This window comes from Lycorma delicatula, chromosome 1 (assembly GCF_047948215.1).
Source record: "Lycorma delicatula isolate Av1 chromosome 1, ASM4794821v1, whole genome shotgun sequence".
NCBI lineage: Eukaryota > Metazoa > Arthropoda > Insecta > Hemiptera > Fulgoridae > Lycorma > Lycorma delicatula.
In genome coordinates, this window is record NC_134455.1 from 204914069 (window position 1) to 204929835 (window position 15767).

Sequence of the window (15767 nt, forward strand, 5' to 3'; positions counted from 1 at the left end):
AAGAAGGAGTTGAAATCCTGTTTCTCATTAAAAGGTAAAGTAGTTGAATGATACCTTATCCTGATTAAATTTATTGAGGAGTTTCAAAACTTTTGACTCATTCTGTATAAATGATTATCCATTTATTGTGCTGCTTAAGTTAGTATATAATGACTATAGTATAGAGTATATAATGAATAAAAAAATGATGACATTTAACAAAATCCTGATTAATACATGCAACTATGGGATGAATACATTACAAATTCTTGAAATTAAGAAACTTGAAATCAGGCAATGAAGATCCCTACTAATGAAATATCTGCAGGATGATTACAAATGATTCATTGAATTTTAAAGTCTGTATTTAAAAAAGTGGTACACAAAATTATGAATGATACATGAAAATAAACAGAAACTGTCCAAGTTTCAGGTTTGGTTTGAAGTAGTCGCAACAGGTAGCAGGACAAACTCAGTTTCTAAAGTGACATCTATGTAACAGAAAGCATTATGTCAAGTCAACAAAGCATTCTGGTGGTTCTGTCAACAGGACCACCAGGCCACCAAAGCATTCTCAGATGTATTGATAGTTTAAAGACACTGGTTGTTTGTCCAAAGTACCAGATGCCCAAGCGTTTCGAATGAAACAGTGGAGAGAGTCAGGGTGACTTAGCCCAAAGAAGTCAAACTAGACATGCTAGTAGTGAACTCGATATTCTGCAGTCAACTGTCTGGAAGATTTTGTGATCTTGATTATGACCCAGCAAGATGGGGCTCCACTTCACAGGCATGCTGAAGTACAACACTTCAAGAACAAAGAATTCCCTCACTGCTGGATCAGGCGACATGCAAATTATGACTTAATGCTCTTAAAATGGCATCCTAGATCTCCTGATCTCACAGTTTGTGATTTTTCCTTTGGGGGTATGTTACATGCCACCACACCCAATAACTTTGGCTGAGCTACAGGAACACATTACAAGTGTATTTATGATCATCCATAGGGATATATTAACACATGTGTGGGCTGAATTGGACTACTGCATAGATGTGTGTAGTGTGACAAATGGAGGCCATATCAAACATTTATGAAGAACATGAATGAAACTTGGGAATATTTATTTATTTATTATATTTATATATAAGTTTATTTTCATATATCATTCATAATTTTATATGTAATACTTTTTTAAATACAGATTTTTAAAGTCTAATGAATCGTTCATAATCACCCTGTATAATGTACCACCTGATAACAATGAATAACATTACTTTCATTGACTTGCATTAACAGAAACATATAATAATATTTTATATACTGAAATAAACATAAAAAAATAAATGTGTGTGAGTGTGGGATGGTGGAGGGGTTTATGGGGTGGTATTATTGCAATTTCCAATGAAATTTGACAAAAAAAAAAAAAAAAAAAAAAAAAAAGATAGAATCCAATAGAAACATTGTAGATCATGCAAAAATCTCCAACTTTTGTAGAGGTCACTTGTTTTAACATAACCTCAAAATTTCAAGAAAAATGCGAAAAGTATTTTTTTCTTTTTTTGGTTTTTTATTTTTAATTTCCACAAAAATAATTTATTTTGATGAAACTTGGTGAAAGTATACCTTTCTGTGTCTTAAATAACCACAAATTTGTTTTAAATAAAAAAATCAAGAAGTTTCAGAGATACTTCATTTTTATCGGTCTGAAACACTTTTAAAAAAAAAAATTCTAGTTACAATAATCATCATACAGAGTTCTGCAGGTACTCATTTTTTTTTGCTTTAATGTTTGCGAAAATAAAAAAAAACCTGTAATCGCAATTCAAAAACATGCTTAAAAATGCAAAAGACTCTTGCAACAACGAATTTTTCAGTAATTGTTGGAACTTGTTTAAATTTTTTAAAAATTCAAAAATGATTACGCCATTTAATTATGTGGGAAAAAATATAAAAGAAACTATGTTTCATTGTTGACCTGAAACTTTATTTTTGTACAGTATTGCTATAAACATTCAATTCGAATAATGAAGCTTCAGGCAAATAAAAATATATAATTTTTTTAATTTGTTTGTCATAGAATTGATTAGTGTACTTATTTTTTTGATTTTTGATGAATTCAGAGATGTGTAAGTGATTTTTTAATTAAATTATTTAAAATTCCAATCTTTGCTTTCAAAATTATTATATTTTTCAAAATTTTTACAATAGATATTTACAATTAAATAATACTAGACCAATCTTTGTCTTTTTCGCAACTTTTTAGTTTGATCTTCATCGTCTGATCCTTCATTAGTCTGGGTTTCTTCCTGATTTTTAAACATTTCTTTGATATACTAAGTTCCTTGGGCAACTGATTTTCCGGGTTCAAGCAAAGACTTGGCTGCTTGAGTTTAAGTGAAATATCTTCGGAATCATTAAAATCTTTCAAAATTTTGTCAACGTTTGAACAATTGTCCAAACCATGACATTTTGTACATAAATCTGTACATTGCAGTCCATATTTCTGACAACTGCATCTATTACCTTCACAACTGGTTTCGCAGCTGCAAGAGATTGTTAATAAATCTTCAAGCATGACTGAGACTACTGTAAAGCAAGGCATTTATTTCTTTCGCAATTTCTTTCCAGCCCCACTTAGTTGCAGTTATTTTGTTTCCAAGCCACGTTTGAAACTGAAAGTATGCGCTATAGGAGTGTTATGTAGCTGTTCCAACAGTTGGTGGTAATTTTTCTAATTTAAAAGTAGACTTTCCAGTCAATACTTTGTATTGCTGAAATCTCAATTCATCCAGAGATAATTTATCATTTGTGTATTTGTAAACAGATGAAATTAATTTATAATCATTTCATGACTTTTTGACTTTTGACTGCATTAGTCTGATAAAAAGGCTTTACCAACTATGTCAAATCAGGAGCTTTAATCAGTGAATTCAATGTTGTATTTTTCCTTTGCCTGCAAAAGCAGATGTTGTGTCACAGCCAGAAAAACATGTAAAACACCCAACAATAAAACTATAATCTTCATACTTAAACTATTTGACAAATACACTGAGTCGCTTACATTGCCTGCACCTGGCTTGAGAAAGTAAATTGTTGCAATTAGTCGAATTTAATTGATTTAATAGAACCAAAAGATCAATATATTTTGACCAACGACAGTTTTTTTATATTCACTGCTGTTACTGCATTTATAACTTTATTATTTTTGGTGATTTCTATTGCTGTATTAATAATTAATGAATCTGCAACTTCTACTTGTTTAATTGTATATCTTTCAAACTAAATGATTTTGACAACTTTTATTAATTCATTCTTATTTTTATCATTTGATAAAAATTTCTCTTGTAAAAATCTTATTTTTGTGTGTGGTTCAATATTAAAAAAAGGAACACTCAAAGAATTTTTTATCAGCATAATAACTGCATATAAAAGACAAATATTTTCTGGTGATCACTTCAATGGTATCATTTTTTTGCCAAACAACTTTGTAACAGAAATCCACCATCAATAACATGTACTACATTTTCAGTAATTTGTAAAGCTTCAGTGCTAGTGAACTGATGAAACAGTTGCGATTTAACATTTTTTCTGAAGCTGTTTTCTGCATAAAGTGATAGCAAGAACGGAGCTGCACACCCATTCGCCTCTCTTGTTTAGATCCTTTGGTACATAAATTATTCAACTTAAATGTTTATAGCAATACTGTACAAAAATAAAGTTTCAGGTCAAACAATAAAACAATTGAATGGTGTAATCAGTTTTTGAATTTTTAAAAAAAATTAAATAAATTATCAACAATTACTGAAAAATTCATTGTTTTATATATATATATATATATTTCATTTTTAAACATGTTTTTGAATTGTGATTACAGATTTTTTTTATTTTACCAAAATAATATGTTTAAAAAAAAAATGAGCATCGGAAAAATGGATATCCTGGAAACTTCTTTTTTTTTATCTAAAAACATTTGTGGTTTTTTAAGACAAAGAAAGGTATACTTTTATAGGTATCATTTTGTCAAAATTAAACTATTTTTGCAGAAATTAAAAATAGAAAATGAAAAAAATAAAAGATTTTTTGCATTTTTCTCAGAAATGTTGAGGGTATATTAAAAAGTGACTTCTACAAAAGTTGTAGATTTTTGCATGATCTACAACTTTTGTATTGGATACTTTTTTTTTGACATCAACTTTCACCGGAAATCGTAATATAATTTTCCACCGCTTTTCAACCCTCCACCACCTATGCTCACGCATTTATTTTTTTTTTACATTTATAATAAGTCCCTTTACTATTTCCACTTATAAAAGTCCTGGTAACAATTTTTTTTCTCAAGTGTAATTTGGTTGGACTATAACTTCTAAATGCATAAAAAATATTAAGAAAAATATCAAAATTAACAATGTAAGTTTTACATTACTATTAATACAGTAAAATGCTATTAGCATTTTTTTTTAAGTATATCCTTGAGAAGGATACTTGAACTAAGGATAAGAAGATATAAACAAAACACACATGATAAATGTTCAACTCATTTAATAATACAATGAAATAAATTAATCAATACAAATATTATTCAATAACATAATATGTTCATATACTATAACAAGTATTCATAAAATTTTTCTAACAATGCAGAAGATGCAGAAAATTGAATTTAAAAATATCTTACTCCAATAAAAATATCTTGAATTCCATTTAACAAATACAATTTCAATTTTACTTACAAAGCTGCATTAACAGATTTGTGCACAGTCAAGAAGATACACTTTATATTGTGTATTTATATTACACAATCAGTAATAAGGTCGACGTGGATTATTCTGAAACAAATGCAGTCAAAGTGATAAATTAAAACACTAATAACTATTTTAAAAGTACATAACTATTTTAATGGGTGATAATGTAATGAGATAATAAAATCTTAAGAGGGCTGTTTAACTGCAGTTAAAGTCTTAGAGTAAAAAATCCAAGGTGAGGCGCTAGAATTTCTTCAAAAATGTAAATTGGTACTGTCACAGGAGATATAAACCACATGCACAATTAATTCTAATTCTTAACTCTCTTGCTATTGCCAGAAGGTCATCTTAGAAGCAAACATGAATTCTAAACACACAAATTTTAGTAAGGAAATGTAATTCTAAAAAAGTATTCTACTTTCCATAACTCTTATTTTTTTAAATTAATATCTGATCTCATCTTTAAATTTTCATAAATCAGTAAAAAGATTATATTAAAAAAAATAAATTAAATCTTAAGTTACTGATTTTCAAAAATTATATTTAAACATTCATCAACAAGTAATGAAACAGAGCAGAACGATAAATGGTCAGCACAACAGTAACAATGTCAATAAAACAAAGAAAGAAAATTTACCACACAAGACTCAAAATCTAATGCATGCAACCTTTTCACTTATCTCACATCCTCACTATTAACCAATAGCTTAACTGGTGAAATTCTTCACAAATATGTGGCATCTCTAGGTAATCTTGGATCTCCTTGTTCTTCACAAACCATCTCTTCTTCACAACCGTCTACGTTTGATATTTAATTGCTTTTCTTCTCTTCATTTGATTTTTCCATATTAGGTGGCAGTCCAATTAAATTAGGAGTCTTAGGTATTGTATGTTGTCCAAATGGAGGGAACTTTATCTAAACTCCCATCCTCATTACAAACATCGTATGACTTAACTTTGTAGTATTAACATGTACCAGGTAGCATTTTTCCAATTTTACAGTTGGGTCAGCATCAACCACCATAATTGTCATGTCATCAGACATGACAGTGCAGATTGAATACAAAATTGGGCCCAATACTGAACCCTGTGGAACCTCCATTTTGGTATCAAAGGAAAGAACACAAGTTTTATGTTAGAATAATTTCCATTGTCTAAAAACACTAGATTATTTATATTTTCACTAACTAAATTATTTAGTCATTTTTCCATTCAGGACTTTTTATTTGTGTACCATTCCAGTGGTAACTGAAACATTTTTGAAACTTGCAGCTAAAAGTAACATGCCATCTGCAAAACCACACACTGAAATAGGTAGATTTTTGATCTTGTATGTGTGAACCATTTAAATAAAACTGAATTTATTTAATCATTTTTGCTTTTAGTCTGACGTCATTCCTTTCACCCTTCAACCAATCTCTTGATTTTATCTTTATTCTTAAAATGTCGTAAATTTGTGTTTTTTTCACAATTAAACTTTTCACGAAGTTTTTTAATGTTCAGTTTAGAAATTAAATTAATAACCTTTACTTTATCCTTTAAACATAAAGTATTTTTTATCTGCATAATTATGAGCAAAATTTTAAAAGAAGAAAAATGCGTTAGATTAAACTAAAAATAAAGACATGTAAACTCTCAACAGATAAACAGAACGCGACACTATAACAATTTACTTCTGAAACAAAATGAAAACTATACGGTTTTATTTTATTAATGACTGTCAGCTTATATGCCAAAGGTTTGGAGCCAAGAATGTAACGGTGTGTAATTAGATAAACAGTTACAATAATACTGCATTACAATAATAATCATCATCTACTGGATTTATAATTTGCAAATTGTGGGAATGCACAACTGTTTTTTTTAATTTCCTTTCCGTTTCCATATTGCAAAGTTTTCTGTCTTGAAGAGATTAATTTTGTTTTGTAGAGGCTGCACTCTGTGTGTGTGTGTGTGTGTGTGTGTGTGTGTGTGTGTGTGTGTATATATATATATATATATATATATATATCACTACATTCTCAGGCATAATTAAATATATACATAAATTTATTTTATTAAAACAGCAATTTATCCAGAACCAAATGACAAATATTGCTGCAAAAAAAGCTGTTACAAGCATTTAATTAGAAAATTAGGTTATGCTCTGATTAATATGAAGTTGCTATCAAATGTGAGTCATTTAATATATTGTTAAATCAATTGAATAATAATATAAAGTTAAGTACATGTACTATAAACAAAAAGAAATAATGAACGAAAGTTCATGTAGTAAGAACCTAGTTACTAAAAAAATACTCATGGTGCAAGTGTATGAAGGAATCAAAGAAAAAAAGTTAAAATTATTTTTTAAATGCACTACTATAGCCGAATAAAAAAATTATTTTAAGTAACTGAATATGGAAAAATTTCCTCAAATATCTAGTTTTAAATTTCTAATTAAAACTAGATTACTAAATCTAGTTTTAGTAATTTCAACTTTATATATAAATGTGACCAGTGTCAGTGTTCTTTGAGTCAAAAATTGTAAAAACCAGGATTTGAATGATTATTTCATCCAAAAAGTTCTGTGTTCAGTTCCGTCAGGCTTAATATTTTCCTTGTAGTAAAGAACCATTATAAAAAATGTAGGGTGGAGAGGTAAACTGTAATATAGCAATCAGCCTGTTACTGAAATGAATAAATAAATAAACAACAATAAGTGGTTAATTAACAACTAACTGTTAATACTAATAATTGAAATTGAAATTCTTTAAATTTATTTATTTAGAAATTTATTCATTTAAAGATGGAGATGTTTTATTTTGATTATTTAGTTCAGGAGGTTTGTATCTGTTCTTTTATATCATAGAACTTGTCTCAACTGAGTATTGAGGTCCTTAATTACAAGCCAATTCAATTATTTTGTAATGATTTTTTTTTTCTTCATTTTCAATAAAATAATCTTTTGTAGTTTGTTCATCAATATAATTATTTAATTTTTTAAATTGTAATTTTTCTGTATAGGCCCCTAAAATGTTCTGCAGGTTGTAGATGTATTAGCATGAGCTAATATCCTATGCCTTCCTATGCCAATTATAAGTAATTTTTCCCCTAACACTAAACTGACATCAATTCCTTTTTCAGTTGTTTAAACATAATTTTAAAAAAAATAAAAAGATGGCTAGGAAAGGTAGAGCGCAAAAGCTAGGAAGGGTAGATTTACAGTGCCAAGAGGAGAATTGCCTATGAGCCACAAAATGTTGTACATAGCCTTATAAATAAATTTATATATATATATATATATATATATATTAATAAATACCACAGAGAAATGGTATTTTTGCACTTTGCATATTCCTCAAAACTTGAAAGAAAATAAAAATTTTCACCTACCTCTCCCACCCATGCAACCAAAAGTACTTTACTGTTTCTTTGCAGTCAGTAAAAAGTAGAAGAGTTTAAAAATAATTAGAAAATATTTAGCATCTTATTCAATGAATTAACTGCCTAATCTAACAAAATTTAATACTGTACAATTTCACTCTATTAATTATTCATGTTATTAATTTACAACAAAAATAAAGTGTAAATAAGATCACAGGAAAATTTAATAAAAGCCTATTACACAGCATGAGTATAACTTAAAAGAACGATTTCAAAACATGTAACTGACATTTACTTTTGACAAAGCTGATTCAGTTTAGCGAGAGAAAAAATGATCAACTCACCAATGGGTTTGGCCTAAAACGATATGCAAGCATCATTCTTTTACGATAAGCATCATATTCATCATCTCCTACAGTCACATCTTCAGGACGTTCTATACCAAGTCCTTGATTATCAGCTCTTACTGTAGCCCTGAAAGAAACAAAAACAAACCTTGAAACACATGCATGAAAGTACTGATAGCAGTGTAAATATCAAATGCTTTCTTAAGAAAGACACAAGATTATATTTCCTTTATTTTACATAACAGATATTTTAACAAATATAACAGATTTCATAACAGACATTTTATGTTAGCAGATATATCTTAAACTATGGTTTTATTGAAGGCTTTCATGATTATATAGCAAATTAAGTGATAATTTCAAATATTTTAGTTTTAGTTCTAAAAATCACACAAATAATATAATAAGGAAAGTTCATCTGTTAAAAGCGAAAATGAAAATAAAATGTGAGAAAGTTACAATTTAAAAAAATAAACATAACACATAATTTTACAGCTTAATTCACTATGGAAAATTACCAAAATTTAACTATTATTATTGCTCTTCATCATTCTTATTCAACTTCTCATTTTCAAATAAATATAAATAATGGTATTGGAAAAGACAAACATTAGAGCCACAAAAAATGTATACTATTTATTATGTTATTACATTTTATTTATGTTAATAAAATTGGCTATAAGAGAGGGTATCAATAGTTGAAAGAAATAATATCATAGCATAGCACAAATATGTAAAATATGAATTGGTAATTTGAATGAACTTGAATGTATAAATTTCAACTTAAACATAGTTTTTAGTCTGAAATTTGAATAGCTCTTAGATTAAACAAATACACAAACTCTCCTTTTTTCTTTCCTGTTTAGCCTCCGGTAACTACCGTTCAGATAATACTTCAGAGGATGAATGAGGATATGTATGAGTGTAAATGAAGTGTAGTCTTGTACATTCTCAGTTCGACCATTCCTAAGATGTGTGGTTAATTGAAACCCAACCACCAAAGAACACCAATATCCACGATCTAGTATTCAAATCCGTGTAACGCACAAACTATCCTACTTTCTAAAAAGTTAACTTAAGCTACTTTAAAGTCAATTTTTAGTTACTAAAATTTACTTTTGGGTTTTACTAACTTTCACACTGTATATTAGAATGGATTTGAATCTGTTACAACCGAAAAATACTGGCAAAATCACCAAAGAAATAATTTGTACAATGCCATGTTCACTTGAAGTAAGTTAGGAGTGTTTGAAAATGTCATGTTTATTTACATAATTTGTAATGTTCATTTACAAATTATGTAAATGTTTTTTCCCCATAAGATATTTAATATAACGCATGACCAGGTCACTACTGAAAATTTATAAAATTACTTTACTTTAAACATGAATAAGTTTCGTAAACCTACAAAAATTAATAAAATATTAAAAACAAAAAATTTTTATGTATAAAATATAAAAATGAGGTGAATATTGCATTCTTAAATAAAAGAATCTAATTTTACAACTATTATGTACTTTCTCAATCTTCTTCATGGCAGAATATGAAAGTAAAATAGTCCAACTATCATGGATTTTAAATACTCATATTTCTGTTATCCTACAATTTAAATATTTAAAATTTTTTTATATTTAAGTGTAGGTTTTTTTAAATATTGATGATTAATTCAGCATGTAAACTGCAAGGGATGCTATTATTGAACCATAAATGAATGTTATTATTTGTAGCATAAAAAAGATGTCATGCATGATCAGGATTTAACCCAGAACATTCTGGATGAAGGACAAAAAATCTGAATCTTTCTGCAAAGTTGATCAAAGTGAGAAATAAGAAATAAGGTTATTAACCTATAATTGGAAGTTGGATTTACTAGGTTTTAATCATGAAATAATACAGCAATGTTGTCATAAACATTTTACCTCCCACAAAAAGGAAACAAACAATACAAATCATTACAATAATTAATATTGAGAAATAACTATTAGGACAATTTCCCATAGTTAAAAATTACATTCCAAGCAAACAGTGTAAAATCAAGAGTTTCAAAGAATGGTGTAGAAGTTCATACAAGAAAAACAGTTATGCGTGAATGAAGAAAACGATGGAAAAAGTGCATCACAAGAATATTTTACTTTAGAAAAGTGTTCTTTTCTGTGGTTAAGTATGAAAAGCTCTTCAGCAAGTTCGTTGTAGACAAGGGACAAGGTATTTTTATTCACTGATAAAAGTGTAAGCGAGTTTTCTTTCATAACTAGTAAAGTAGATATTACAGTAAAAAGTTAGTTTTTTGATTAATTTTCATTCGTTTATTGTAGATTTCATAGTAGAATCAAAATTATTATTTCAATTTATATTATATTATTAATTCAATTTTTATAAATTTTAACATGTGTAATCTCTCAATATCCTTTACTGAACCAACAATTCATGACAATATCAACAAGCTCAAGAAAAAAGTCAAGACTAAATATATAATATTTATAATTACACCTCATCAAAAAAGAGAGAAATGTACACACAAGGGAAATTGGTCAATCTCAAGAATACCTAATCTATTCTAAAAACTCTAAGACAATTCTCCAAAGTTATCACCAATTTATCAAAAAAGAATAGAAACAATAAATCTTCTTAAAGTAAAAACATTTCAAAATCAACTTAAGAGGAAAATAAAAAATTAAATTAGACAACCACAAAAGAAATTAAGTGATGTCTCAATACAAATAGGAATTTGAGAATGATTATTAGGCCATAATTCGGCAACAATTCAATAATTACTTTTTGGCCAAAGATTGTTCACAAGCCAGTTTTAGAGGCTTGCTCAACTAAACAACATGGAATTAGCAACTTAAGTGTTTTACACTCTCTAGAGAGAATGAAATTCACATTGATAATTTGGAAAAATATGTTTTCCAGATGAAAATATTCCAGCAAAATAGTAAAAAATTGTATCAAAATTTGTTTCTCCCCTACCAATCTAAATAAGTAAAGAATCTTTCCCAAGAACATGGGAATACAGCTGTTCTTGTTTAAAAAGCTAAATTAGTGAAAGAGAATTAAATAGCACTCATTTAAAATAAATCAAATGGACAAAAGAGAATCAGTATAAAGAGAACTAATTGGTTATAACAGTTTATTTCAATCAAATTTAAAAAGAGTATTATTTATTACATTAATACAAGAATTATTTCAGACAGGGAAACAAGAAACCACATTACCTAAACAAAAATCTCACATTTTGGAGACACACATGTTCCAAATAAAGCACTAATCAGTTATAAATCTGATCAATCAAAACATATAATTTAAAATCAAATTGCTTTCAAAAAACAGAACATGAATCTCTAATTATTAAACAGGAAATTGCTTGAACTACAATAAAAAAAGTTATCACACAATTTTGCTGAAGCAATAACAAAATTTTACACAAAAACCAAAATAAAAGTTCACAGTTTAATTCTTACTTGTTTACAGGATCTAAAATTCCACTTCCATCAGAACCCAGACCTTGGCCTTCTGTCCATCCTAACTTCTGTAGCATCTGGAATCCTATATTATCCTCCTTCAATTTATATTCCTTATAGTCAGACAAATCAGGTGGACGACCTTGTTTCAGTGCTTCATACTGTAAATATAAACTTATTACTACATACAAAATAATAAATAGGTAATTTCTTTATTATAAAAACTATTTTACAGAAAAAAATTATATACATAGAACAAAGCACGACTGATGTATATTATAAGCCACTTTGCTTTCCAATTAGTCAGTAGGCTAGGCTTAGTTCAACACACTGATGAGAAAAGTTTCAAACTGCAAGAAGTTTTTAATCAGTTTTCCTTAAACATAGTTTCTAACTAAGCTTCTTGCATATTAAATAGTGTTTCACAAATATCCTGTTATACTTCATGGACACATTCATTTAAAAGTTAAAATAATAGCATAAACTTAGAACAAGAAGTTCCTTGTCATCAAATTATGATCCATCTTTTTCCTTTTTTTTCAATTTGAAGACCAACAAGTTTCACAACATGATGCTGCAATCATGTGAAAACAATCTGAAGAAAAGTTAATAATAATAACGTCAGATGTAAATTTACAAAAAAAAATATTTTTTTAGTAATAAATGGATACGTTATAACGCTCTCACCACTATTATCAACTGCACTCTAGAAATGATGAGAAAATGGCTCAAAAGAAGCTTCCCAAAAATAAAAATATGCCAAAAAATCAAAACAAACTGTCTTGGTTTTGCCGACTTGGTACTGCTAGCAAACAACATCAACGAAGCTAAATCACAGAACTCCAAAAAACACTGCAAATAAAATTCGCCTTTAAGTATCATTCGAAGACAGAAATTATGCCCCAAAAACCAATATGATTAAAAGAAGTAAACATAAATGGTAATAAAATCAAAATAGTAACCCAATTTAAATACAAGAAGAAATAATAACAAATGACCTAAATGAAACAACTTCACTCCAAATAAGAAGAAATAAACTAGCCAAAGCTTAAAAATTAACCTGGTACACTTACAATAAAAAATCCCTATCAATAAATGCAAAAATATGACAATACAATACAGTTATTAAACCAGAAGCCACTTATGCAACAAAAACACTCTTCCACCTGAACAAACAATCAAAGACAGACTCCAGAAAATCGAAAGAAGAATTGGAAGAATAAAAAGTAGCAGAAAGTATTGGGCAATCCACCACTGCGCAATATTTGGGCAGAGGTGGATTGTGCCCAAAAAAGTATGTACAAACAGTTAGAACCCACCACTGATACCATGCATAGAAGAGACTACGTTTCTTTGGACACATGAGGATGCAAGATTTGAGACTTCTGAAACAGCTAGTACAGTACAATCTTCACTTGAAAAATACCAAGACAGGATGCAGAAGGATTAGAAGAATAACAGAGGATCTGAAGGAAATTGGCCTTACATCAGAAGACACCACAGATAAGATGAAATTAAACAAGAAAATCAAGAATTAAAACAATAGCTTCACCCGCAAGAAAGAACTCAACACAAACAGTTCAACACTAGAAAGGGCACAAAGATTGGAATGTATGCATAACTATGGGAGGATTGCAAGGTCCAAACAATCCCATGAAAGAGACTTGTCTAAAGTGATCCTATGCGGCCATGAAAGATAATAATAATATTTGATATTTTTCTAATATATTTAATTTTGTCATTTTTATTAACACATTCGAGCCTATGGACATGTCATATGTTCAGCACTGTTCATCGCTATATCCTATGGACTTACCTTACACGTTTTCACAATTCCAGTTTATGTGCTGAACCATCGTTATCTGTTGTCATTGTTGTCTGTAGAAATCTATTACTTATATTCCGCACAGTGTTAGTTAAAATTTTTAACACTTTTAGCAGCAGATTGAAATAATGCTTTATATCAATCGTCAAAATTTTCTATTATTAATATTTTAAGCTCAGAAGAACAGGATACAATCCAACAATGGATATGTAGAAATATCCTTGCTGCTCAGGATAATAAGAATATAAAAATTGCTTTTTTTGGGTCACTAAAAGCATTGAGTAGTGAGTATGTTATAGAGGGTAGTAAGGAAAAATTAGTAAATTTATGGGATACTATAGATACAGCTGTTGGTTGCAATGATAGCGCAGAGCAAGTAAAAAAATTCCATACTAACATATTTATAACTTTAGCACATGCTATAATAAACGCAAAAGAATATGTAAGCTTAAACGCTGAAGTGTCCCACTATCTTTCGGGTTACTTGAAGAATAAGCATGAAGAGTGCTATGGAACAAATGTGACCTTATTTAATCAAGCTCAAAAGTGTTTTGAAGAAGAGGAGGTTATTTGTCTAGGAGACGGTGAGGGGGAGGGTACTTCTTAAAAACATGTGACTTCTTAAAAACAAGTTTTTCATAAAGGAATAGTGAAAAAAGTTGTCAAACTTGGATAAAGTTGCACTATTTACCAGCTTATAGTACAAATTTAAATCTAATTGAGCGATTATGGAAAATGATGAACGAAACAGCAAGAAATAATATAATATTTAAAAATGTTGAGGAATTTAGAAAGCAAATACGGAAAATTTGTGACGTAGGTTAGCCTTCTATGGTCTAATCATTAGTTGACAGCATTACCGATAGTTTTCGTATCTCTATAACATCTTCATTTTAAATGGGAATATATAATTTTATGAGTAAGTCACTACCAACAAAAATGCTTAAGAGAGAAGCACAAGTTCTATTGAGACTGTTACTGCATCTAAACAAAAAAAAAGTCAGATCATAAAGCCTGTAGAAAAAATATTTTCTATCAAGATAAGTCCAAGTGTGTTAGTAGACATAATAATAGATACTGATAGTAATTTTACAGTAGTAGGGCACCCACAAGGATTATATAGTAATAAACAAGTGCGACATGTTATCCCGTATAGTTTTATAGTGAACGCTATTAAATCGATAGTTACGAGTAAAGCGAGCAGATATATGGAGTACTTAGAGAATATTTTAGAGTCTACTATCTCACTGATGCATAAACCCGGAATTTGTTTAACAGAGCAGCAATTTGCAAAACTGCCAACATTTTATCAAGAGAGTTTGCCCCACTTTCAATTGAGGACATACACAAAGAAAGAAGATACTTTGAAGACATATCACATGATATATAATATTCATACTATTGAGATATCTCCTTCTGCTACAGGCTTTACAAATGAGGAAATCTATAATGCTCAACATGAGTTTCAGAATAAGTTTAAGAAATACGTTCAGTGTGGGATAACACGTTATGCGAGCAGCAGAATAGATAAAGACAACGAGTATGCTATGACTGCATTTCTTGAAGCAATAACACGAATGATATTAAGTGTTATCTAATCAAGATATAAACTCTGCTTTTCCTACAGAAGGAAATAGTATATTTACTGAAATTCGTTTATATAATGATGAATCGTCTGCACTTCAGGCTGGCAGTAACTATACCTTATGCTCTCAAGCTACGATCGTTCAGATGATTACAGCAGGTGAAAAAAACTATAATAAATGCATTAGAATTGTAAATAATGAAGGACCACGAGTATTAAAGGCGTCAAATGCATTGATACAATTAAATACATTAATAGACTCAGAGCTATTGGAAAAGGAATATAATACACGGCAGGATAGAAGCTGGTATACGTTACGGAAGTGCAGTAAGGAAGAGTATAGTCAAGATCTGTATAATAAATATAATAATCTATATGCTTCTACTAAATATAATGATTTATATGCTTCTACTAAAAGTCCGAATATTAGTAAGCATTATAGAACCCCTCTCAATTCCGATAAC

At 28.9% G+C, this 15767-nt stretch overlaps 1 protein-coding gene across 3 annotated transcripts in view; it reads right to left on the minus strand.

Annotated features, from left to right (window-relative positions):
- Positions 1-4501: 4501 nt before the first annotated feature.
- The window catches only part of LOC142327664 (uncharacterized), a 74296-nt gene continuing 63030 nt past the window's right edge, over positions 4502-15767 (minus strand). For all 3 annotated transcript variants that reach the window (XM_075370903.1, XM_075370912.1, XM_075370895.1), the window contains exons 10-12: positions 11894-12054; positions 8430-8559; positions 4502-4803 (exon numbers count right to left, since the gene is read on the minus strand). In XM_075370903.1, coding sequence (XP_075227018.1) covers positions 4777-4803; positions 8430-8559; positions 11894-12054 — 318 coding nt within the window. In that variant the 3' untranslated portion in view covers positions 4502-4776. The remainder of the gene's footprint in view (positions 4804-8429; positions 8560-11893; positions 12055-15767) is intronic.